Below are 23,753 nucleotides of genomic sequence, written 5' to 3'. Positions count from 1 at the left end.
GAAAGGCGAAAACTTACTTATGTATTGAGGAATTCAAATGTACGCAGCGTTACCGAATGATGTAAAAAAAGAACATGTCTTTTAAATTATATTTTTTTAAACTATACTTTTAAATTGAATTGCAAAAGGTATATCATAGAGAAATACAGTTTAAGTGAATAATACGAGTTAAGCAAAATTGAAACACTTATTATTATATTTGTAAATGTAATTGTATCAGACCCTGTTTATTTTTATTGTATAAGTAGAACTAAAATAAGATATAAGAAGAAAAAATATTGAAACCGGAATATTTTTGGTGCCTACTTGGAATATTATATAATATTTATGAGTTAACCGAATACAGAATGTTTTACATATATTTATTTGTATCGTGCATATATCGTATTTTTTTTACTTCGCGCATCAATTTATTTTCCTTTGCATGGAAGATATTCGCTTTCATCTGTGTCACGTTGCGTTTCCACGTGACAGTTCTACCGGTGAGCAGTACTGGACCTAGTTAGCACAGGGCACATGCGCACAATCATGCATTAATATTCCTACGATGTGCCTTGGAATAATACATATTATTGCTTTATCGTTCCAAGTAAGTGTCGCGAGTAGCACGTCAGGTGCTCTTGAATTTGATTGCTTCAAGCGATATTCTATTTGATTCAAAGCTTCAAACATTTGGAATAAGTAAAGTCAAAGTAAATTTAAGGCGCTCGGTGTTTTATAGGACCAGTGCAAATAAGAAACATACAAGCATTTGATGCTATGAAACCTTGTGTTTAGAAAGTAAATAAAAGGTAAGATTCCATATTTTCTATGTATTCAAAAGTATTGTTTTGCTAATTTCCTAACTTTGTCTAGGTAAAACGTGTGGAAGACTCGCAAAGTAATGATTATGGAAAAAGATTTCACGGAAATCACGAAAAACTGAATTTGCCACTTAATGTATTTATTTTATCATTTATATTTTGTGTACTTTTACAAACTATCAATAGTTCCTAAAAGTAATAATGATTCAATTTGTAGTAATTTTGTAATTATTATTATTTTTAAACACATTACCAGTCACTTTATGATTCAATAGTTCAGTTAATGTTACAATAGGTACGAATAATATTACACAAATAAATGATTATAAGACAAAGACATAACATATTTTTATTTTTTATATTAACATTTCATTTTGATATACACAAATATTTCCAGCTGAGCCTAAGCGGCTTGTGTTGAAAATAGGAATCAAGTCGTATCAGAGTGGAATCAAACTTAAAAACTTTGGCTCGAGCCGCCGAACCAGTAATCCTGACTATTCGACCTTTTGTTTCTTCATGTTCGGTTATCCGCGTGTACCACATAGTTCCAGACAGTTAAATATTTTTTTAATCTTTTTAATTCGCATTATTATTTATCCGTTTAAATACACTAGATATTAAAAATATGTTTTTTTTAGTTGCATTATATTTTTAAAGATTATACTACCAGTTTAATTTTAAACAGCTGTTTAAAACATTAATCCACTATCCAACTTTTTATGTTGATTTTTCTTGTTTTTATCAGGATTTTTTTATTTTTAATAAACGTATAAACTTTGGAGATCACGCGGTGTGATTCGGATTTTATTTTTATTTTTTTAATTATTATATTGTGTTTTTTACATGTATTTATTTATATTTTTTTTATTTACACGTAAATAATCCTATCATAAATTAAAACAGTTTTAAAAATATATGCGAAAAAATGTATTACGTATTCGTATGTAATGGGTGACTTACAAAAAAAGATACAGTAAATTATTACATGCGTGGGTTAAAAAATATTAAGTTCGTCTACCATAAAATTCAGTTTTTATGTTTATGTAGTGGAAATCGCTCCAGGTAGCGGATATGTCATTTTTTTAGCCAAAAATATATTTTCTAAACGTTTAGAGGAATAAAATATTTCATAAATGCATTGATATCCGAGAAGATTTTATTTAAAATTTTAAAAATGATATACTTTTTTTCTATCTTCCGCAAACTGGAAAAATAACCATGATACCTGAATTGTTTATTCTAACTCTATATTTGATATCCGATATGAGAAATCCCAGAAATTTAGGGCTTCAAAATATCTCGGGAAAATCCGGGAAAATTATACTCCTTACTTTAGATTGATTTTATCCAAGTTTTTATTTTTACTCCACCCAAAACTACTATGTGCAATAACTCTTCAAAAGTGATGATGAATTTATTAATATTTACTTGTTTTATACTGGCTGCTTACATACTATCACGATCATCTGTTTTTTTTGTTTCCCATTCACCTTACAATCTATTTTTACGTAAGAGTAAAAGAGAAGGTAAATTATATAGGTTACTGTTAAATCATTGAACAAGTTACTTCTTTGTAGATGAAATTTATTTTTTACAAAAAAATATGTTATGTAGGCAAAATCTCTTATTAATCCGGAAATATATCATACTATATTTTTGTTGTGTCACAAATGACTATAATCTGAGCAATTTTCTGTATGTGTTGTTAATCTCTCATAATATTATGTCATATTATAAAATTTAAGTGGTTTACCATTGGATAATATGTTGTAACCAGAGGCGTGCACAGAGTTTTTTATCAGGTAGGTAGTAGAGGTGGGTATCAAGGTAAGGTAGGCACTACTTAGTAAGGTAAGGTAGGCACTACTTAATAAGATAGGGTATGCATGGCTTTCTGCCTGTATAGAATGCATGTCCGTGGTTGTAACTTAGCTGCAAAGAGCGCTCGTCAACTAGTAATTATTTCCCAAGAAACTACAACTTTTTAATCACAAATATCTGAACGCCCTACAGAAAACTTGTCTCAAATAAAATCACAAATGTGCAGTTCACCATACGAAAAAGTGCGTTCTAATTTGAATTTAACGAAATAAATATAATAACTTAATTTGACGAAAAAATCCGGGATCAATGCCTCATTATGACCAAATTAAACCGACTTTATCCTTTGCCAACCTGTTGACTAACTTTGAGTTGAGAAAACGTGCTAGCTTATACAATTTAATATCTAATTCGTTTTAATCCTCAATCTCTTTGGGTTGTCATATCTTGTTTTCATTTCTCACATTGAGAAGCACTGGGTTAGTCCCTATTTCTTAGTGAAACATCTACTGGTTTAAAAAGTCCATCAATCTCCCATGGTTTATTGTTTTAAATCCAAAGGTCACTCAGGACATATCGCTCACTCCTTTCAAGAACGTCATAAATAAAAAAAATCGTCAATTTTCAGTTGTGCATGTTTTCGGAATGCCTAAAAAATGTACTATATCTCAGCAAAAGAGGCATATTTTTAACTTAATATTTACCCGCTACAGGACAGAAAGTGTTGTTTTTGCATTTTGAAGAAAAGGTATTGTTTAATCTTTTTTTAAATAAACTAGTTATTTTTCAAATGGAGAAAAAACCTAGGTTTAATCTAAAAAGATTTGTTGCACAGTAAAAAGTTCAATAAGTGGCTTGATATTTAGTTCAATAAATTGTATCATATTTTTAAACTTTAAAAACGTTCTCCTGAATAATCAAGTTTTTTTTATTTATGACGTTCTTGAAAGGAGTGAGCGATATCCCAATTCTCAAAGTAGCAGTGTTCTCGGATATAAAAAATATTTCTAACATAAAAAAATACTCCGTTTCATTTCAATTTTAAATCATGAAATTAGATGCGAATTGTTATATAAAGACTTTTTCATATGTCTGAAAAATGATACTGGTAGCAAGTAGTCAAGATATCATTCATATAAGCTCTAAGCGCTTTAAAAAGTATGGGAACGTGTACATTTAACATTTACCCTTTTTGTAATTATTATTCAAAATTGGATATGCCGAATCGTCCCACATAGACTTTTTCATGCACCTGAAGAATAATACTGGAAGCATGTGGCTAAGACACGTGACTCGATATCACAAAAGCTCTAAGCGCTTGAAAAATATAGGAACCTGTTCTTTTAAGAATTACCGGTTATTTTTTATTATTATTATTCATAATCGGGTATGTCATTCAGCGGGTATTTGTTGAGACATTGATTATTTAACAAAACTAATAATTAATTTATATAATATGCTACTGGTAGCAAGCGGCTACGACACGTGACTCGGTATTACAATAGCTCTGAGCGCTTTCAAAATATGGGAACGTGTACTTGGATCATTTACCGGCTATTTTGTTTCTAATTATTCATAATGGGACATGCAATTTAAGGAGTATTTGTTCACAAATTGATTATTTGACAAAACAAATACTTAATTAACATAATATGATACTGGTAGCAAATGCTGTGGCGATTCCCGCCGTGTGCAAAATAAAATCAAGAAAAAAAAGCAATTGCTCTGGGTGTTTGTGATGTATTTTTCACATTTACTTTCCCTATCTTTACTATCATACCTGCAAACAAGCCTTTTATACATATTAAGCCTTTGCGGGTTATTCCTTTAAAAATAAATAAATAAAGTTGCAAGGACACGTAACTCGATATCATAAAAGCTCTAAGCGCTTGAAAATATGGGAAGGTGTACTTTTAACATTAACCTGTTATTTTAAAATTATTATTCATAATCCCGTATACTATTTAACGGATATTTGTAAACTGATTGATTATTTCACTAAATAAATAATTAATTTACATAATATGACACTGATAGCAAGCGGCTAAGACACGTGACTCGGTATTACAAAAGCTCTGCGCCTAAAAAATATGGAAACGTGTACCTTCAATATTTAAATGTTTTTTTTAATTACTTTTCATAATCAAGTATTTGACAAAATAAATTACTAATTAAAATAATTAAAATGTAACTTTGTTTTTAAATCACTATAAATATTTTATTATAACTTAATTAAAATGTCTACCGGTTTCGAAGCTAACCGCTTCTTATTCAAGACTGATTAATACTAGTATTAATCGGTCTTGTATTAATATTGGTGCTTATTAATCAGTCTTGATAAAGAAGCGGTTAGCTTCGAAACCGGTAGACATTATAATTAAGTTGCAATAAAATATTTATAGTGATTTTAAAACAAAGTTATATTTTAATTATAAAATAGAAAATCACAAAGTTATTGCTTCAAATATAAAGTAGCGTGTTTAACTACCGCGCTGGAAGTCCCGGGCTCGATTCCCAGAATTGGTTGAAAATAAATATTAGTGATTTTATACTCTAAAATGTATTTAATATTACCCTGGAATGGCCCCTGAAGCGATGAATGGAGTGATCGCCTTGCCTTCGTGTAAGTAACGATCAAGATAACACTGCGTCAATACGATGCAGTGCCCTATGCACCATTAGGTATGGATGAGGGATAGAAGAAGATAAAATAAAATAAATTAATTCGTTGAACTCATTTTTAGGCATGGCGTTGCATTAGAGAGAGTTGATTAAATGATCACACTAGACATAAAAGCAAATTAGGTTTGATAAATTTTGGGAACCAGTGATCTAAAGGAAATACTGCAAAATTATAAAATCAAGCAGTTTCTATTTTTTTAAATTTACATTTACTTTTAAAATCTAGTACCCGATATATACAGCAACTCGGACCCGATAATAAACATTATCTGCTTCATTAAACTTTTTATAAAAACTATTATTCTTCTAACCCTTACACTCACCCAATGGCGAATAGGGCACTGCGTAGTATAGAAGCAGTATTATCTTGATCGTTAAATACACGAAGGAAAAGTGACCAGCCTTCCAGGGTCATATTAAATAAATATTAGACTGAAAAATCACTAATGTTTTTTTTACCCTCTTGGGAATCGAACCTGGAACCTCCAGCATGGAAGCCTAGCACGCTTAACATTACACTATGGAGGCGAACATAAAACTATTATATCATGAAAATTAACAAAAAAATAATCAGTAATGATTTCCCAGTTTATGTTATGAATCGCCTTTATTACGTAATTGCATCGTAATCTGGGATTACCTGAAAGAAAAGAGTTTTAGAAAAATAAATACCCATTTATATTGCGTTCCGGCGCTCCATAAGTCGGTTAAGACATCCGTTCAACCAACGTGACTTGCCTATCGGTTCAGTGATCCGACCTCGTAACTGCAAAAAGCTTTCCTTACAGGTGTTTATACCATGGGTCGGCAACCTTTTGTTGTAAAAGGGCCAAATATTTTTCATGGGGATCAGTGCGGGCCGCACTTGCAGTAGGTATACATACAATATTTATGTACAAATATTTTAGTTTTAAAAATAAAACGCTAAGTGTATATTTTAACGACATTTATTGTATTTAATAAAATCAATGAGATTCCCTTCGCTCCCTTTCTCGCTTCCTTTCACTCGATTGTGTATAATATCGTCCGTCATGTGCGTTGCGGCGAGAATCTCGCGGGCCGCACCAAGATGTCTCGCGGGCCGCATGCGGCCCGCGGGCCGCAGGTTGCCGACCCATGGTTTATACGATGCGTTGTGCCAACTCGTGCCCTCAGAGTATGAAATTAGTACCAGATGTATGACATGTAATAATATCCCTTCATAAAAAGTTGTATTTCATCAAGTCATGTTAATTTAGTAATATAACATTAATTTTTTACTACTAAGTCGAAGATAAATTTTTCGTCTTTCGCAGAAATGAAATATGTGCATTAATGCATTTACCTACTTCAATGCGTAACTTTTTTTATTATTTACAAATGAGCAATATTTGTGTTTTTATTATTTACACAAATATTTCAATTTCATACTGTTTATGTGAGCCTAAGCGGCTCATTATGAGAAATAGGTATCAAATTGTAGTAGAGTGGGTTCGAACCGAGAAACTCTGACTTAAGAGTCCGCGACACTAACCACGAGACCACAAACCAACTTAGTAAATTGCAAATAAAAACACTTGTGATTTTTTACCACTTATAAACATTTTACGATCAAGATAACACTGCGTTTATATGACGCAGTGCCCAATGCACCATTGGGGTGCGGATAAGGGTTTTATTATATAAACATTTATTCAAACCCATGTATGGAAGCATCTGCAGCTTCCGAAACTAGTCGTTAAAAATAAATATAAATATAATACTCACGTGGTAAAAAAACAACAAGCGTTTTTATTTACAGTTTTTTCATATCTTACCACAAAGTGAATGCCGAAACAATAAATAACGTAATTTAGTATGTAGGTTTACACTGTACATTCAATTTTTAAAAACATGTATTAATTCTAATTCTTAATTCATTTGATATTCCTGACTGAAATCATTTTTTAAATGATTTTTCTGAATGAATGATATTTTTTTTAAACATCATTATATTGTCATAAACAATAAGGCTATCAATAATGATAACTGATTACACAACTATTTCATATTTCTAGTTTAACAACATACAAGTGTGAGAGAAGACCCCACACATTTGGGCTCATTTTTTCGAACACAAGCCGCTTAAATTCAACTAAAAATAGTAATTTTTCTTGTGACTATGCCCATCCCAGTGGTGGATACATCACTATTCACGTGGAAACTAGTGATCGGTCATGTGCTTCAGATTAGTACCTGAAGAGTAATATTACATAATATTTCGTTAATTAGCAATCTTTCAGATATAATTAAAAGAAATTAAAATCAAAAATAGCTTGGTGTTAAACATTTTATTGTTAAACACCTTTGCTTATAAAAAGTTTAAAAAAATATTGGTTACATAATATTTTTAAGGCACATAAACGCCGGCCTTTTTTTATGCCTTCAGCAATTTTCGAAAAAATACTTAAATTTATTCTGTATTGTTGAAAAAAAGCTACGCACAAAAATGACGCGTAACTATCTTGACACAAATTGTAAATTTCTTTAATTGATTCGGCAGTAACTTTGACACGTGTCACAGTAGATTTTAAGAAATAGTGGTAATTACTATGTAAAACATTAATAAAAAATAAATTGTAAAAATGTTAAACTTTGATTTTTTATAAAAACGGCACTATACAAATTAGCCATTTTTATTCTCATTCCGTTCATGTATTTAACTATTTTATTTGTTTTATTATTTATTACCTCTTTGTCGGTTTTTATAACTCAAACTTGTTCAATATAGTTCTTAGAAAATATGGCATTTGTATAAATATATTTCATTTCATTTTTCAAGGAGTAAAAAACTCGTTAATCCTACATTTAATATTGAGGCTTATCTGAAGGTAGAATAGTAAAAATAGGGATAATAGACAAAAAAATCACAAATACTCATATCAATTGAAAATAAATATTTTTTTAATTTATTTTACCATTGGCGGGAATCGAATCCGCGGCGGTACTTCGCCAAGAGTCAACCTAACTACGCATCGGTGCCTATAAAATAGGGAACTTTGGTAATCGAAAAAGAAAAGGAAAGACATAGGTACATTGTAATATATTAATTTATGTAACCCTTCCAAATTAAACAACAAAAATATCTACTACATCCAAGTTTTTCGGCGATAACGCATAACTTTATAAACGGTATTTAAAAACACATTTTCGATCGTAACAAAACACACCCCCCTGTCCACAGGCTCATTGGTTTAATTTTACATTATACCCTTAATCTAGCTAACTCTAAAAATATATTAAGCTCAGCTTACTTTTTTTACCCGGCCGTAATTTGTCCATAAGCTGCTGCGGTGAGGTAAATGGGTACATGGTAGGTAGGTAGTAGCGTCGCCTGTTTTTCCACGTGAGCTATCCGGTCGTGTGGTCGTGCAACGTGATTCGAGAAGAAACCTCCCCACCGACTTACACTAAGTACTCGCAACTACAATTGTAACACGTCATACTATTGTGAAACGAATTGTATTACTTTTTATCGCAGTTATACTCGCAGACGTAAGTCTACAAGTATTACTAGGCATATTTTAGTGTGTATTACAAATATATACATGTGTATATATACTTTATATATATATATATATATATATATATATATATATATATATATATATATATATATATATGTGTGTGTGTGTGTGTGCTTATATGCTTATAGTATATGTATTAGTATATTTTACTGTATATACAAACTACTATATTACTAATGAAATAAGTACTAATTAACTAACTGACTAACCATCACGCCGCTTCCCCGTAGGGGGAGGCAGAGAGAATAGAACACCATACCAATCTGTCTCTGCAAACAATCTTCGCTCCACACTCGTGCATCTACTCATACATACCCGCCGATTATTCCGACTCTTGACCTGACCGCATTAAAGTATTTGAAATCCTAAAATTGTTCCTTTAAATAAACAAACATGATTTTTACAATATTCTGAGTGTCCAAATATTTGTTTTCAAATCTGGGTTTGTCCACTTGGGAGATATTTTATAATGATATCTCAACAAAGATGAAGAAGTCTATGGATGTCTGGGCTTTTACAGGGCTTACGACCAGTTATAGGCTAGTTTAAGTGATCACTTCTACTTCTCGTTGCTTCTCGGCAGCATGTTAAAGAAGGTGTCAATTGAAACAAATATAAATATTCCGAAATTGGAGTAGTGTGGTTGTCAATCATGATTAGAATGTTAAATATTACACGTGTATAAAGTGATCACTTTAACCAGTTCGTAGTCCAAACTTTCATAGTCTTGTTTATCTATGTTGAGATATCAATATGACATTAGATTTTTTTTATCCGATTTTAATTGACTTCTTAAAAATGTAGTACAAATATATGAGCTGGATTCGTGTGAGCCGTCGTTTTCCTTAATATGTTGCTGTTAGATTATTTAACATATTCCTTATATGTCCATATCGCCCAACAGTGCATAAAACACTGCATCAGATGCACAAAGGCATGGTGATTAAGGGGGTATTCACAACCATCCAATTCATTAAGCGATCAGCCGCGTATTTCCGCGTACAATTTTTTTTTAAATATATTTTTTAAATTCGTATAGAAAAAATATTTGTATCATTTTCTTTTACTTCTTGCCTCTCAATAACTTTGTTTCAAAATCATATATTTATTTCGAAATAAAAAAATTCGAAATAAATACATGGTTTTGAAAACCTTCTTCTTTTCAAGACTTTATATTTACTTCTATAAAAAAATATCAATACAAAAACGGTGTTTTAAGCAAGAATTTCAATTACGTCAAATGTTATCTGGGTTTAAAGAAAATTAAATTGTGATTTATAATATATTTGCCCATAAGTGTTAGTCTAGGATTACCTTTGTATATGTATATTATATTTAATATCGTATGGCGTTGCGATAGGCATTAATAGACAGCGAAACTGGCTACGCGGGCTCGGTTCCTGCCAATTCCAAAATGAATTCTAGAAATATTTACTTTTCAATTGGCCTAGAAATTTGTGATGTATTTTTCACATAATCGTATACCTTTTCTACCCTAAAGATAGAGGCTTTTCGAGTTATTCTTTTTTATATAAATGTAATTATTCCCTGAATTTGAATCAAGCATCGTATTTATGGTAGATAAGGTAAAAACGAATATTCTTATTTTACGATCTGTGAGTTACCCCCCTCCATTTTCCGTAAATAAATATAGAATATTGAAAAAATGACAGATTTAAATATATCTAAAAATAAAATTAATTATACGTAAATGCGTCATAAAACACTATATCAACCCTCTTTGGAATAAAGCTCTCCTTATTAACGTCATGACGCCTCTAAAAATAACCTTTTGAAATAGACTTACACACGTACCATATTTTTATGGCACAAATTGTATCTATCTTCGCATTTTTCTTACAAGTTATTTTTGTCGTTCGAGAATAAAATTTATTCTCATTTTCCAACACAGATTTTTTTTCAAATACGCTTTTGTGCAAGAGTCAAAAGATTTTATTTTTGGTAAATGTCGTGACGTTTAAAAATAGCCTAGCCGGCGATAACTTCTAATTTAATTTAAAATAATGTTTTTTTTTAATGTAATAAATTCAGAGTAAAGGCAATTAAAGGAAAAAATAATGATATTTATAGAATGTTCCAATTTATTTTTGTGTTCTTATTTTATAAATATACATTCGTAAGAAAAAAAATGTGGGAAATGAATATGTGCGAAAATGGGTTTTTCTGCAGATTCTAGATTTATCTAAAATAATAATAAATCAATTCCTTTTTTTTCAGGTAAAATGGATTTCATTCTAGTAAATCCACAAGTTTATAGTACCTTTGGATCTCTTGGGTATATAGAAGGGGATTCCTATCACATCAATGATGATTGCTTGTGTAAGTGTGTGTTGATTATGATTGATATTTTTTTCATATTTTTATACGAGAACAATATATCATTAATTTATGTACATATTTTTTTAATTCCACAGCTACTCTGGAAGGGATTTTGAGTAAGCTGATATCCGAAGATCGAACACTCAGAACATTTCGAAGGGCTGTAGGATTCGGACAAAATGTCAAAAAAGATCTCGTGCCTATTCTTATACACGTTAAAGATAATCCTAAAATTATTGAAACTACTATAAAAATTCTAGTCAACCTCACTATCCCGGTAGAATGCCTTCTGCCCATAGACGATTTTTCAAAAAACAATGTCGGTCGTCATACTATTTACGAACTCAACAATCTTCTTCTCTCCAGTAAACAAGCTTTTATTGACAGTCGAGCCACTAAAGCCATTTTGAAGTACATACAGCACATATGCGATATGGAATCCAAGATGCCACCAGCAGAGATAGAAAATGTCAACAACGGTTTGTTACTATTGCGTAACATTCTGCATATACCGGTAGCTCTTGGAAGTCCATCAACCCATAGTTCGTCGCAAGATCAAATAATTTGGAACCTCTTCACACAGAGTATAGACAAGATTCTTCTCTTCCTTATTACAAGCAACCACGGAGTGAGTACTTTCTTTAAAAACATTTTTCCGAATTTATTTCTTCTCATTTGATCTAAATAACTAAAGGCTTTTGATTATTTCTTATCAACAGGCTAGCTGGAGTGTTACCATGGTTCAGTTGATTGCTTTGATTTACAAAGATCAACATGTAGGAACACTCCAAAAACTCCTCAACACTTGGTTTGAGTCCTCTCTATCAGAAACATCTGACGATAATGAGAGCAATACTTCGCCGCCAGAACAAGGTTATTCAGAATTACAAACCTTTAATGAAATCAGCATGTTTAACCAAAATTCTCATCTCCTTAACATATATTTTTTCTCTTCTAGGGAGTCACGATTCATCACCAATTGTGACATCCGAGAATCCATCTGATTCTTCTGATACAGGTGGAAGCGGAAAATGTAATCAGGCAGAAAATAGAACGAGTATTACTGCCAAGGATAACAACATTCAACAGATATCGGATTTACAGAAGTCCAGTAATGTAAAGCAAGCTTCTGGCCCAATCAATCAAGGATCACACCAGACACAACAAACGCAAATAATAAGGGCGGCGAAGAAAAAACTCGATGAAGACATAAAAGCGTCCTTGAAAAGAACCGATAGTGACACAAAGGCAAGAACCATTTCTTTTTATACATGTTTTAAAAAAAATATATATTGTTTAATTTTTAACTCTTTCCATATTATTTATTTTTTCCCTTTCCTTAATAATAAGGGCTGCAAAGTTTTTTGCACCGAATTTTCATATTCTCAATACTCATCTAAATATTCGCTTGTGATTTTATATTGCAGATTAATACAAGTGCAAAGAGAATATGCATGTCAAATAATTCAGAAATATCAGATTGTGGTTACGTAACACAGCAGGACACCCAGGGATCTATATCGACTTCTAGCAATGACGATGATACTCCTCATCAGAAGCAAATTCACCAAAAACCACACGGATCAAAGCAAAGACATACAGCTAAAACAAGACCTACAATAACAGTTCAAGAAAATAAAGATCAACGAAGAAAAAAGCTAGTTAAAAGGAGTAAAACGCACATGTAAATACATTCCCATATATAATATAAAATTAACCACCTCTTAATGAATAAGTGCTAATTTTTTTTTAATATGTAATTTAGAATCAACATGAAGGGCCTAGCTCTGCACGCGGCGACGGAAGAAGATATCGCCAATGTTCTGAAGGAGTTCACAGTGGACTTCTTGCTCAAAGGATACGGTTCTTTGGTCCATTCCTTACACGCTCAACTTCTGTCTAATCTCCACCTCCAAATAGACACTTCACACTTCTTCTGGCTCGTGACATATTTCTTAAAATTCGCTGCTCAACTTGAGCTGGATTACGAGCACATTGAAAAAATACTCACCATTGAAATTATTTCCTATCTTACATACGAAGGTGTGCACTTATGTGAACAAATTCAATTATTATCCAAAACAGGGAGCAGCGATTTGAACCCTAGTTTGAGAAGAATGCACTTGGTAAGTTTGAAAACACTGAATTAGCTTTTTTTAATCTTCTTATCGTGTTATCAGCCTAGTCATACTCATAGACTAACAAGTACATTGCCTCTCGGCTGCCCATTATTAGGTCGCCATAAATACAGCTCACTAGACAAGCTGAGCACTGCCCGAGGTGGTCAGATGCTTGCTAATCTCCAAATTGTTTGATTTGGATAGTAGATTGCTACTCATTCGACAAAATTGTAATAATATGTTTTGGATTTTCGCCATTAGCTCGGAAGAATGTCACTGACTGCGAGTTGACACTTTTGAAGTCAACTGAGTGGATTATTATTAAGTCGAATAAATAAGTGATCTATTTTTATACTTTCGATTTGTTACTTTATAAATATACGAAGAAGTACCTTTGTTTTTTTTATACTAATCGTTGATTGCTATTACAGGTAGTAACAGCTATAAGGGAGTTTATACAAACTGTCAATACGTACAAAAAAATATCGCACCTAAATGAAAACGATAAAGCTCAACTGTCTAAACTGGAATCTAAAATTTGTTCAATCACTGAACTGAGATCCTTACTTGTTTTATTAATAAGACATTTTCAACAGGAAATTCATAGTAAACAATACCTACAGGTAAAAATGAAACAACGTCTTATTGAAAAATATTTATAAAATTAAAAAATGTGAAGATTTCAACAATGTTTTTTTTAGGATTTAATCGTAACAAATCACATTTTGTTACTCTTCCTGGATAACGGTGGGAAACAGCCCAATACGACACCAATTAATATGGTCGAACATGTTAAACAGTATGTAACACCACTAATTTTTATGCTGACTGAAAATTATGCTGGCTTAGAGCGATCGTCTAATTTTTTTATCTTTTTTTCAGATTCGCTACAGTAGAAGTAATGCATCAATATGGTATTCTTCTTACTGACTTCAAAAGTAATGGGGAATACGTAAATGACTGCATATTCACAATGATGCACCACGTGGGAGGACATCTAAAAAGTATCAAGACCCTTTTCCAACCGAACATATTAAAAATATTTTCACACATTTGGGAAACAGATTTCGAAATATGCGATGTAATTACAGTTTTTTTTACCTAGTGTATTTGAAATTAAAATGGAAATTTTCTAATTTCTAAGTAATGAGTGGCCGAATGATTTTTTACACATAAATATTTTAAGGATTGTAAGCAAAGGTGACACTTGCATTACTTTGAAGGAAACAATATAAAAATTCATGATTCAACGAAGGATATCTGAGAAGAAGAAACCCCGTTTCTTTTTCTAACATAGAACTTGCTATTGTATATATGTAAAACTAATAAAATTAAATAATATTTTTTTAAAGAAAGTACTGATGTTCTACGTTCTGAAAGATGTTTTTAAATTATTTTTATTTTTTAAGGACTGGTCTGATTTAGTTGAATACGTCATCAATCAGTTTATAAAGACCCCAAAAGCTTCTGTATCAAGCCTAATTTACCCTAGAGAAACTTTATCTCGCGAGAAAACTCCTCTTGTCACAATCGTACATGACCCTAACAGGTAACCTTCAATACGTTTATAGATGTGTTAATTTATGTTTATTTTTTTCAACTAAACATTGTAATAACTCAAAAGCTCAAACTCAACTTTTTTTTTATTTTAGCTGGTCCCAAGAAGAAAAAGATAAGCTCAAATGGTTCTACACACAAAGCAATAAAAACCCAAACTTAATTACAAGCATATCATGTCTTTTTAAAGAAACAGGAATAAACAAATCCGACCAATCTATCATCGAGCAGTTATACGAACAGCAAATCATTCCTCGGGAACATTACTTAAAACTGCAAGGATTTGAAGACGGCGTTGTTAAAGAAGGTAGTAAAACGAATGGAAATGAAGTAGCGAGCTTTGCTAAGAAAGATAACATAGAACTCTTGAAGGATGAGTTGATCAAACAAAACATGGAAAAAGTTCTGCTGTGGCTTCAGAAAGAATTACTCGAAGTGTGTTACGCTAAAATTTGTCTAAATAATGAACGAAAAGAGAAAAATATGTACATCCACAAAACTCTGAATCGCATGATAGAGCCGATACCTTTTCATAATATCCGTAAGTACAAAATTCGTCATCACCGATAATGATGAGTATTTTTATATTTATTTTATTTATTTATTTATTTGTTTTTTTTTTTCAGTTTTGAATCAGTCAATTCCAATTGTTCCTTGGAATAACGAACAGTCCACGGCCATCCACAACCAAACATTCCTCCATTTGCTGCATCGTCTCGGATTCCATCTCCCGGAAGATTCTGGAAAACTATTCGTTCGCATTCCAAATTTTTGGACTGTTGATGTTCTTTTGCACATTGCCAACCGTCTTGGACCCATCGATCCGAGTGAGTATTTTCATTAGTTAATTTTTTCGCGAGCATCACTCAAAATGTTTCCACATTTTATTAAATAACTTGAACAATATTTTTTATTAAAGCGATCAGCATCAATTGAGTAATGAGTAAGAAGATTATAGATATGTATCTCAAGAGATATACTAGAAACGAAAACTATACAAAATATATACTATGCCTGTCCCGCCCCTGTATCTTACCCTCAACCGGTTAAAATCTCTAGTTATTTACCGTCTCTCTACACCCATGTGTCAAAAACCAATAGCGATTTTCGCAGGATTTATGAATACGAATTATCGGCTTGATTAATTTGCCACTTTATACACTGTTAAACATTCACTCCATGTCACTTCGATTTTTGGAACTTGGTGTAGGTCGTAAGCCCTGTAAATGCCTTGAAATAAAATAAAAGCTCTGTAAATGCCCTGTAAATATTTCCCTTCAAATATCCATTATATATTCTTTATAACATTCCTTCTAGAATATTTATACTTAAAAAAAATACATATTTTATTTTTATCGATTTTCAGCATCCCTAAAGTTTTCACTGAACGAAGTTAATGGCTCGGAGTTTAATGAATCAAGTTCAACGGATCACTCGCAACTCTCAGACAATTCTAATACCGCAAATGATGATCTTGCCAGAATCAATTCGCAAATGTTTGGAAATGATAGCTTATTCCGTGTACATCGTGATAAGCAAATCAACTCACTGGTCCAGTTTACACCTCTGTGAGTTACTTAAGTATCTATGACACGAGATAATGTAATCGTTCATTCCAATTCAATGTTTAATAATATTGTGTGAATATTTTTAGGCCATCCACAAGCTTAGCAAAGAACAGATTTTATGATGGAAAACCCAACACCTTACTCAATTTGATTATGAAAACAAAACCGACATGTCGTGAACAACTGACGTAAGTTTGTTTTTCTAGTATTTTATAAATAATTTAAACGCAATATTTATCCCCGATTGATTATATTATGTGCATAACTGTCCCTCGCGTACTAATCTAATTAGAAATCCTCGCTTAAATGTTTGAAACAAAAATAAAGGTTGATTGTTACAATTTGTTTTTTATAGAAAAACTTCACTAATCCTACACTGCCCACCAGTTGTATTAAAACATCCGAAGAGCAGTTGTTATAAGGAGAGATGTGTGAGACGGAAGATGTTTCGTAAAACCGCGACAAATATAAAATGTATTTATAAAAAATAGATTTAAAAGTATTTAAATATTTTCCCGTCTATGAATCTTACAATTCAATCAGAGACAATCGTTATATTAAAGTTAAATGAATCGTAACATGTTTTATATTTTATATTATTTATATTTATAATAATATCGAGTTCAATGATGCGCGATGGAATTAATTTAAAAGCGTAACATTTATATTGTAAATAGTCCTAATGAAAAAAAAAACGGAAAGAATTCGGCTTTCTTGTAAATTAAATAATAATGTAGATTATTTACATTTTTACGAGGAAGTTATGTTATATAACAATAACTTAAGTTGTATTCCTAATCCATATTTATAAAAGGTTTTTATTAAAAAATAAAGAAGTATTGTTATGTCTGAAATAATCTGAGCATGATTATTTTTTAATAATAAATATAATCACTTAGAAATAACAAAACACGTCACAAGTCATTATATTTTATTATAATAAGCATATCACGCGTTTAACCACTGAAGTATTATTATCTTAATTTTTATAAGCATTAAACACAAAAAATATTATTCTCAAATATATCGGATAAACCATATATAAGTACGTTTGTACAAATGGATATATTATTTTCGTACGTATGTTTATTTATTTCTATAACATGAAATGCGCTTGACCCACTCGTCGTTTTGTCATTTTTTTTCGAGTTACGCTCATCATAAAACAAAGTACGTTTGAAAGGTTAGTACACTGCCTCGGATGACTTAGTTTTTTAGATTAATTTGGACCATATTGTTTCAGAATATGTGACACAACGTCAGTAGCATCTGATTTAACGCGGATGTATGTAAGTGATGAAGACGACAAACTCTCTGAGACCAATTAAAAGCGACATTTGTTTAGTTCCTCAGCTATATGTTGTGTGGTAGTGATATATTCGATGTTGTCATTTCTGTAAATGTGTACCAACTTAGATAAATAAATCAATATGCGTAGATCGTCATTGTAACTTTTATCGGTAAGAGCTATCTATGTAGGTGTGTTATAAAGAAATAAACATTTAATACAAGCTATTTATGTATACATCAATTGTGTTTTATTATTAATTTTCCTTACTATCCTCTTTCCTCATTTGGTAATGATTTTAATAACATAATTGAAAACATCATCGAGTCGATGAAGATACTCTGTTTCATTCAAAACCAATTATTTACAAGGATGAAGTCTTCTTGAAGACGTTGTACTTATTGCTACATCTAAACGTAACGATTTAATCGAACAACTTTGTAGAAATTCCAGTTCAGATATAAATGCAGATTTACATTGAGTTAGTTACTGATGTCAGTATTGGGGCCGGGAACTGACTTAAGGCAGGTTTACATCGAGTCTTTTACTGTCATCAATACTAGCGCCTAGAAAGCGGATTTACATTGAGTAAGTTACCGAAGTCAGTACTGGCGCAGAGAACTGACTCACACTTTTTACACGTAGTCATCAGTCGAGGTTTTTATATGACGGTGCCCATACGCTATTAAAGCCAGTGGGGAAAATGCATTCTCGAAAACGGCAGAGTTTGATACGAATCAATTATTTGTTGAGAAATGTTTCCCATCTGCTATTAGAAGTGTTCACGGATATATTAGAAGAAGAGATATTTTTATCTAAACAGAAACGACTGAGATAAACGACAGCGTTGGACACCCTTTAACGCGAGTCAGCGACTGAATAACTACTGATTTTGGTGTTAAGACGATGTCATTACTGCTGCCATGGGTGGCAGGAAGAGCAGACCAACTTTAAAAATAAACATCGTGAATATTGAAGTCAGCACTGTCGCGACAACGCTGTACTGGCGAGAAATCAATTTATACGATGGCAGTACCGAGTCAGCACTGACTCGCCTTGTGTTTAGTCAGTTACTGGCCCAATGTAAACTGGCCTAATATACAATTATCTATTAGACTTCATATATTTCATGTAAAATACAATTAAACGGTATTACATTCAGTGTACTATAACTGTTTTTAATATGGCAAAAAATAATCCATATAAATAAAAATATAAATGTTATTTTCTTCAAAAGCTTAAATTTTCTAAAATTTTTCAGCAATTGCTTTGAAATTGTAATTGTAATACCTTGCAATCGAATTGGCGCCTGTTTTATGTATCCCTTTGACAGGAAAAACGTGTTTTTTTTACAACTTTTTTTTACCGTAATGGCAGAATAGTTAACGTTGCTTATGGCGAACAGTCTACTTCTGATGGCTGCTGTGTTAGCATTTTTATTTGTTTTAGATTGCATTGCTGTTTCGTATATTTTTTTTATATTTTCGTTGTTTCACAATCATTGTGAAATGATACATATTAGAAAGTGTTTTTCTATTTAATCAGACTGAGTCACAACAACGCGTGGACGGGTACAGCTAGTCAATAAATCATATTTATTTTTTAAATAATTACATATTTTACGCACTGGTACTTAAGGGAGTAATAGAACGATGTCAAGCATTCCCAGTAAGAGAGGAGCACATTTCGGCCTAGAGCCGCGACTAAATGGGAAGCAATATTAAAAGTCCGTGAATAATCCACAGTATATTGTTTTTTTAGCCTTCTTCCCTAGTTCTTTCTTTCTTATGTGTACTGTTAATAAGCTCTCTAAAGACTGGACTGCATTAAAAATGTCATATCCAAACAACAAAATCAATTTGACGAACTATTAATAGATAATACATGTTAATAATACAATATTCCACTAAACTTTCACCGTGTGTATATTATATTCTATATTTTGATTTCACTCGTATCTTCAATTATAATATAATGTGTAAGTATGCAATTACTTGACCACATGTATATGGCAATAAAGGGTTATCTACTGACTTGACGTGGACTGTACCACAAATTGCATGTTGTGGAGTGATATTATTTAGTTATATTAATTTTTAATTTAAGTTTTACTCCGCCTCTGTAGTGTAATGGTAAGAACGTTCGGCTACCGTACTGCAGGTCCCAGGTTCGATTCCCAGGGGGGGGTCAAATAAATATAAGTGTTTTTTTCACTGTAATATTTATTCAATATTACCCCGGACTGGTACCTAAAGCGGAGGGCTGGTCACCTTTCCTTCATTTGTGAACGACCATGATAACACTGCGTTTATATGACGCAGTGCCTTATGCACCATCAGGTGTGGTTAAGGGATAGAAGAAAATTACTTGGTAAATACCACTATTTCTTAAAATCTATTGTTACGGATGTTTCGATGCAGTTCCCATAATTACCGTATTTGAAAATGATGCAAAATGTATCAAAGCATGTGTCACAATTGATTGTAAGAAAAAGTTGTTTTTTATCAAGTACAATTTAAAATTAAAATTAAAACTAATTAAAACAGAGTGACTGCCGAATCAATTAATGAAATTAGTTATATACACACTATGGACGGGAGAGGTATTTCTTCCCGTTCGGTCGATTGATGCTTAAGAACAGAAAGGGTGTTTTTTTTTATTTTTACCTTCTGCACCGGCCTCATTTCAAAGTCAGAATAGAAGGCATTACATAATTAATGTTATTTAAATATTTTGAACAATCTCTTTGTTCAGGTTTTAACTATACGTACATAATTATGTAATCCCGTCGCCAGCGGTCCGCAGGCGCAGGCGTAAAAAATACCCATCCGAATTGTGTTAACTCTCTCGGTGATCCATAAACTGACACATTTGTCAGTTAGTTAAAATGTGTCATGGCCAGCTTGTGGGATTCCTGGGGCAAGCAAAGTGAAGCAGAGGAATCAAGTTCTTCCAAGTTGTAGGTCCTACAATCTGAGGACGAAGAGAGCTGACCCTCTCTGAGCTGATGAAGACGATAAGTTGGGATGGAGCCAGGAACAAGAAGTTATATTAACTCTCTTTCATGGTAAAAAAAAAAACGAGTAAACTTTCGGATAAACGATGCCATAAATCACAACGTGTAGACATCGAACCGACCGATATAAAGCAACAAAAACTTTACGAAAATAACAGTTTATTCAGTTGATTATGTATCAGGCAACTACTTAATACACTGCTGTTTTAATCACCAAACCTGTTCACTTTTTACTATGGTTTAAACAAACCACATAATGTGCAAATTAGTTGTGTTGTTTACATTTTTTTTATTTTGCAGAGAAAGACTGTTATATAATATTAAAGATAGTTGAAGTTTCCTTAAATAAATACTAAGTATACATATATGTACCTGCATACAGGTATAATATCTTAATTCTGGATACGACTTTTCTTTTTCGCGATCTTTAGATTGTTGTGTTTTGATTGAACCCGTAACTCACCTAGTTTGGTGACTTTCTCTAGAATGTTTCCAAATGTAATAAAAAATAAAAATATAAAAACACCAACAGGCTTAAGTCGCAAAAAATCCCTCCATAGTTGCGAGAACCTGATTTATTTGTAGATTGCGTAAACAATATTACAATAATAAAAATACAACTAAAACATATATTTACAAGGGAATAGGTATGAAGTTGTTACCTAACGTTTCTTTATATCTATTTTAATTATATTTTGGAGCTGAATGCTAATGAACGGAATGAAAGATGTTTCTTAAAATAAAAATTTGATAAAAAAAACATACGACAGAATGGAACTGAAAATATGCAATTAATTTAACATAAATTAAATGCTGATATTAATGAACAACAACAAAAAAAAACATTTCGTGGAAATTTCGACATTTCTTTTTACCTATCGGGTTTTTTTCTATTTTTTTTTCATGCAAGTTATTAAATAAATAAACGAAATACAGGTGTATTGTTTTTTTTTATTACAAGCTCTGTTGGATACATTGATATGCAAAAGTAAGTAATAATTTATTTTTTTGAGTCGATATCGAAAATCACTATTTTGAACTAATAAAAAAAGCGTTTCTAATACGGGCAAAATACTATAATTAACAAAAACACCGATATCAGATATAATCTGTGGATTGACCATTGCCGCTTGCTTAATATACATTAAAACACTAATTTATCGCCCAAATAATTGTGGGTATTTATGTAAATGTAAATTAAGGAGAATTGGATTCTCAGAAAGAAATTAAATATATGAATTTATTAATTGAGAAAATAATAAATACTTTTGCGCTTTAGTTTACCTGAAAATGTATTTCTTGCTAAAAACAACAACAACAACAGAATGTCTTCTACTAAAAACAATATTCTTCAAAAACTGACCTGTCTATTGATCTATTTGATGAAGTGGAAATGTTTTTAAAAATTATAAACGTATCCACCCTTAAGGCCCAACGTACGTTAAATCGTAACTTAATTTTCTTTAAACCCAGGTAACATTTGACAAATTTATTTATTTTTATTAAAACACCGTATTTAAGTTGAAAAGAATACAGTTATTGAAAGATAAGGAGTTTAAAAAAATAATTTTCAATATATATTAAAATAAACAAAACATAAAATCCAATATGCATTCTAAAAAAAAACTGAGCGTAAAGTGACAATCGGCTCTCAGCGCAGCCGGACGCTTAATGTATTATATTATTACGAGTAAGGCATTAACGTATCTACACTGAAACACTCTTCGATGTTTTAACTATGGAACTTTCAATTATTATGTCATAGTAACTTATTGAGAAAAATAAATTCATAACAAAATAAAATGTTGAATAATCGTACCTATTAGGAAACAGCAATTTAATACTTATCTATAATAATTTATCATTGAGTTTAATGTAGTGAAACAGAAGATCGACAGCTGAAGTGTCTGTTAGTGCAGCAAAGTGAAAGTGAAAAGGAAGAAAAGAACGACATCGCATTGTTACACTTTAAAGAGATGTTGCTTTTTTTTACATATAAAAAAGTGTTCTTTTATGTAAATGCATAATAATTATTTATGTCTCAACAAGGTGAATGTATTCGGGAGTCAAATATTTATTAAGAAGAGAAAGGCCATGTTGGCTCTTATGTGCATTTTTTACGACTAGACATAATAAAATATTATGTCAATCGAAATACATGAGCATAACTTTGGCCAAAATTTAATCGTGTTATATGTAAGTGTGTAAATGTATGCCTCAACTCTTTGAAAGGAGAATACCAAAAATTAAGAAAATTGATTCGTTATCTGATAGTTGTCTCAGTTTTGCTACGCATAGCATAATATAATTATTATGAGAATAGCCGTTGTTATATCAGTTTACGTTCCATGAAATGATACCGTTTCAATCGAATTCGAATGGGTCTAATCTCTAATCCGTGAAATGGAAAACGGATTGTTGTAAGAGAAAATTTTGTTTAAAAATTAAGGTGATATTTCAAATTCTTCGTTCTTATAAATCAAATTAGTTATATACATATATCTACTGCATATTTGAAAAATCATTTTAATAATCAATCTTTTCAACGGGATCACTGATAAAAAAATAAAAGAGTGCATTTTGTTTTCGTTTTTTTAATAAAAAAATTATTATAAAAATAATAACAATCAAAACACGTTTAAAAATAATTAACAAATATTGGTGATAATATTTCCATTGCATAATTCGATTTATGCTTTGTGTATGCATTGTATTCAACTGTTTACAATTTAATTTATATAGAAGAAGGCATAGGTACCTATTTGATTGGTTCATCGTCAAAATATTATGTGAGAATAAAGGATTAACGCAATTGTACACAATCAGTACGAAGATATCATCCGAACATGCACACAAAATAGATATGTCTTTTTTTACCAAGAACAAATGTTACAGTACATATTATTATCACAGGAAAATAAGGAGGAAAATGTATGTTTAATGTCCTTGTTCTTGTTGGTATTGAACTCCTTGTGACTGTGCTCCAGCATCAGCCTGGTATACGGCCTGA

The 23,753-nt window shown here is 31.5% G+C and overlaps 2 protein-coding genes across 2 annotated transcripts in view; one reads left to right on the top strand and one right to left on the bottom strand.

Annotated features, from left to right (window-relative positions):
* Positions 1 to 522: 522 nt before the first annotated feature.
* On the top strand, positions 523 to 17,891 carry tim (timeless). The gene is made up of 16 exons (XM_088257612.1): positions 523 to 791; positions 11,093 to 11,194; positions 11,290 to 11,822; positions 11,914 to 12,067; positions 12,153 to 12,442; positions 12,622 to 12,878; positions 12,960 to 13,320; positions 13,746 to 13,937; positions 14,016 to 14,113; positions 14,197 to 14,395; positions 14,724 to 14,863; positions 14,967 to 15,412; positions 15,498 to 15,698; positions 16,238 to 16,439; positions 16,526 to 16,627; positions 17,683 to 17,891. Exons 2-16 carry the CDS (start codon positions 11,098 to 11,100, stop codon positions 17,765 to 17,767), a joined length of 3,357 nt encoding a protein of 1,118 aa, XP_088113738.1. The 5' UTR covers positions 523 to 791; positions 11,093 to 11,097; the 3' UTR covers positions 17,768 to 17,891.
* Positions 17,892 to 23,680: 5,789 nt separating this feature from the next.
* Positions 23,681 to 23,753, bottom strand: part of LOC148310895 (uncharacterized) — a 1,406-nt gene continuing 1,333 nt past the window's right edge. The window contains exon 2 of the mRNA XM_088257624.1: positions 23,681 to 23,753. This exon is cut by the window's right edge and continues 839 nt beyond it. Within this exon, the coding sequence (XP_088113750.1) occupies positions 23,681 to 23,753 (73 nt within the window).

This window comes from Brachycentrus maculatus, unplaced genomic scaffold (assembly GCF_059751285.1).
Source record: "Brachycentrus maculatus isolate JH-2025_06_01 unplaced genomic scaffold, ASM5975128v1 h1tg000086l, whole genome shotgun sequence".
Classification (NCBI taxonomy): Eukaryota; Metazoa; Arthropoda; class Insecta; order Trichoptera; family Brachycentridae; genus Brachycentrus; species Brachycentrus maculatus.
The sequence above is the reverse complement of the archived record's forward strand: the minus strand, read 5'-3'. Positions and strand labels throughout refer to the sequence as shown.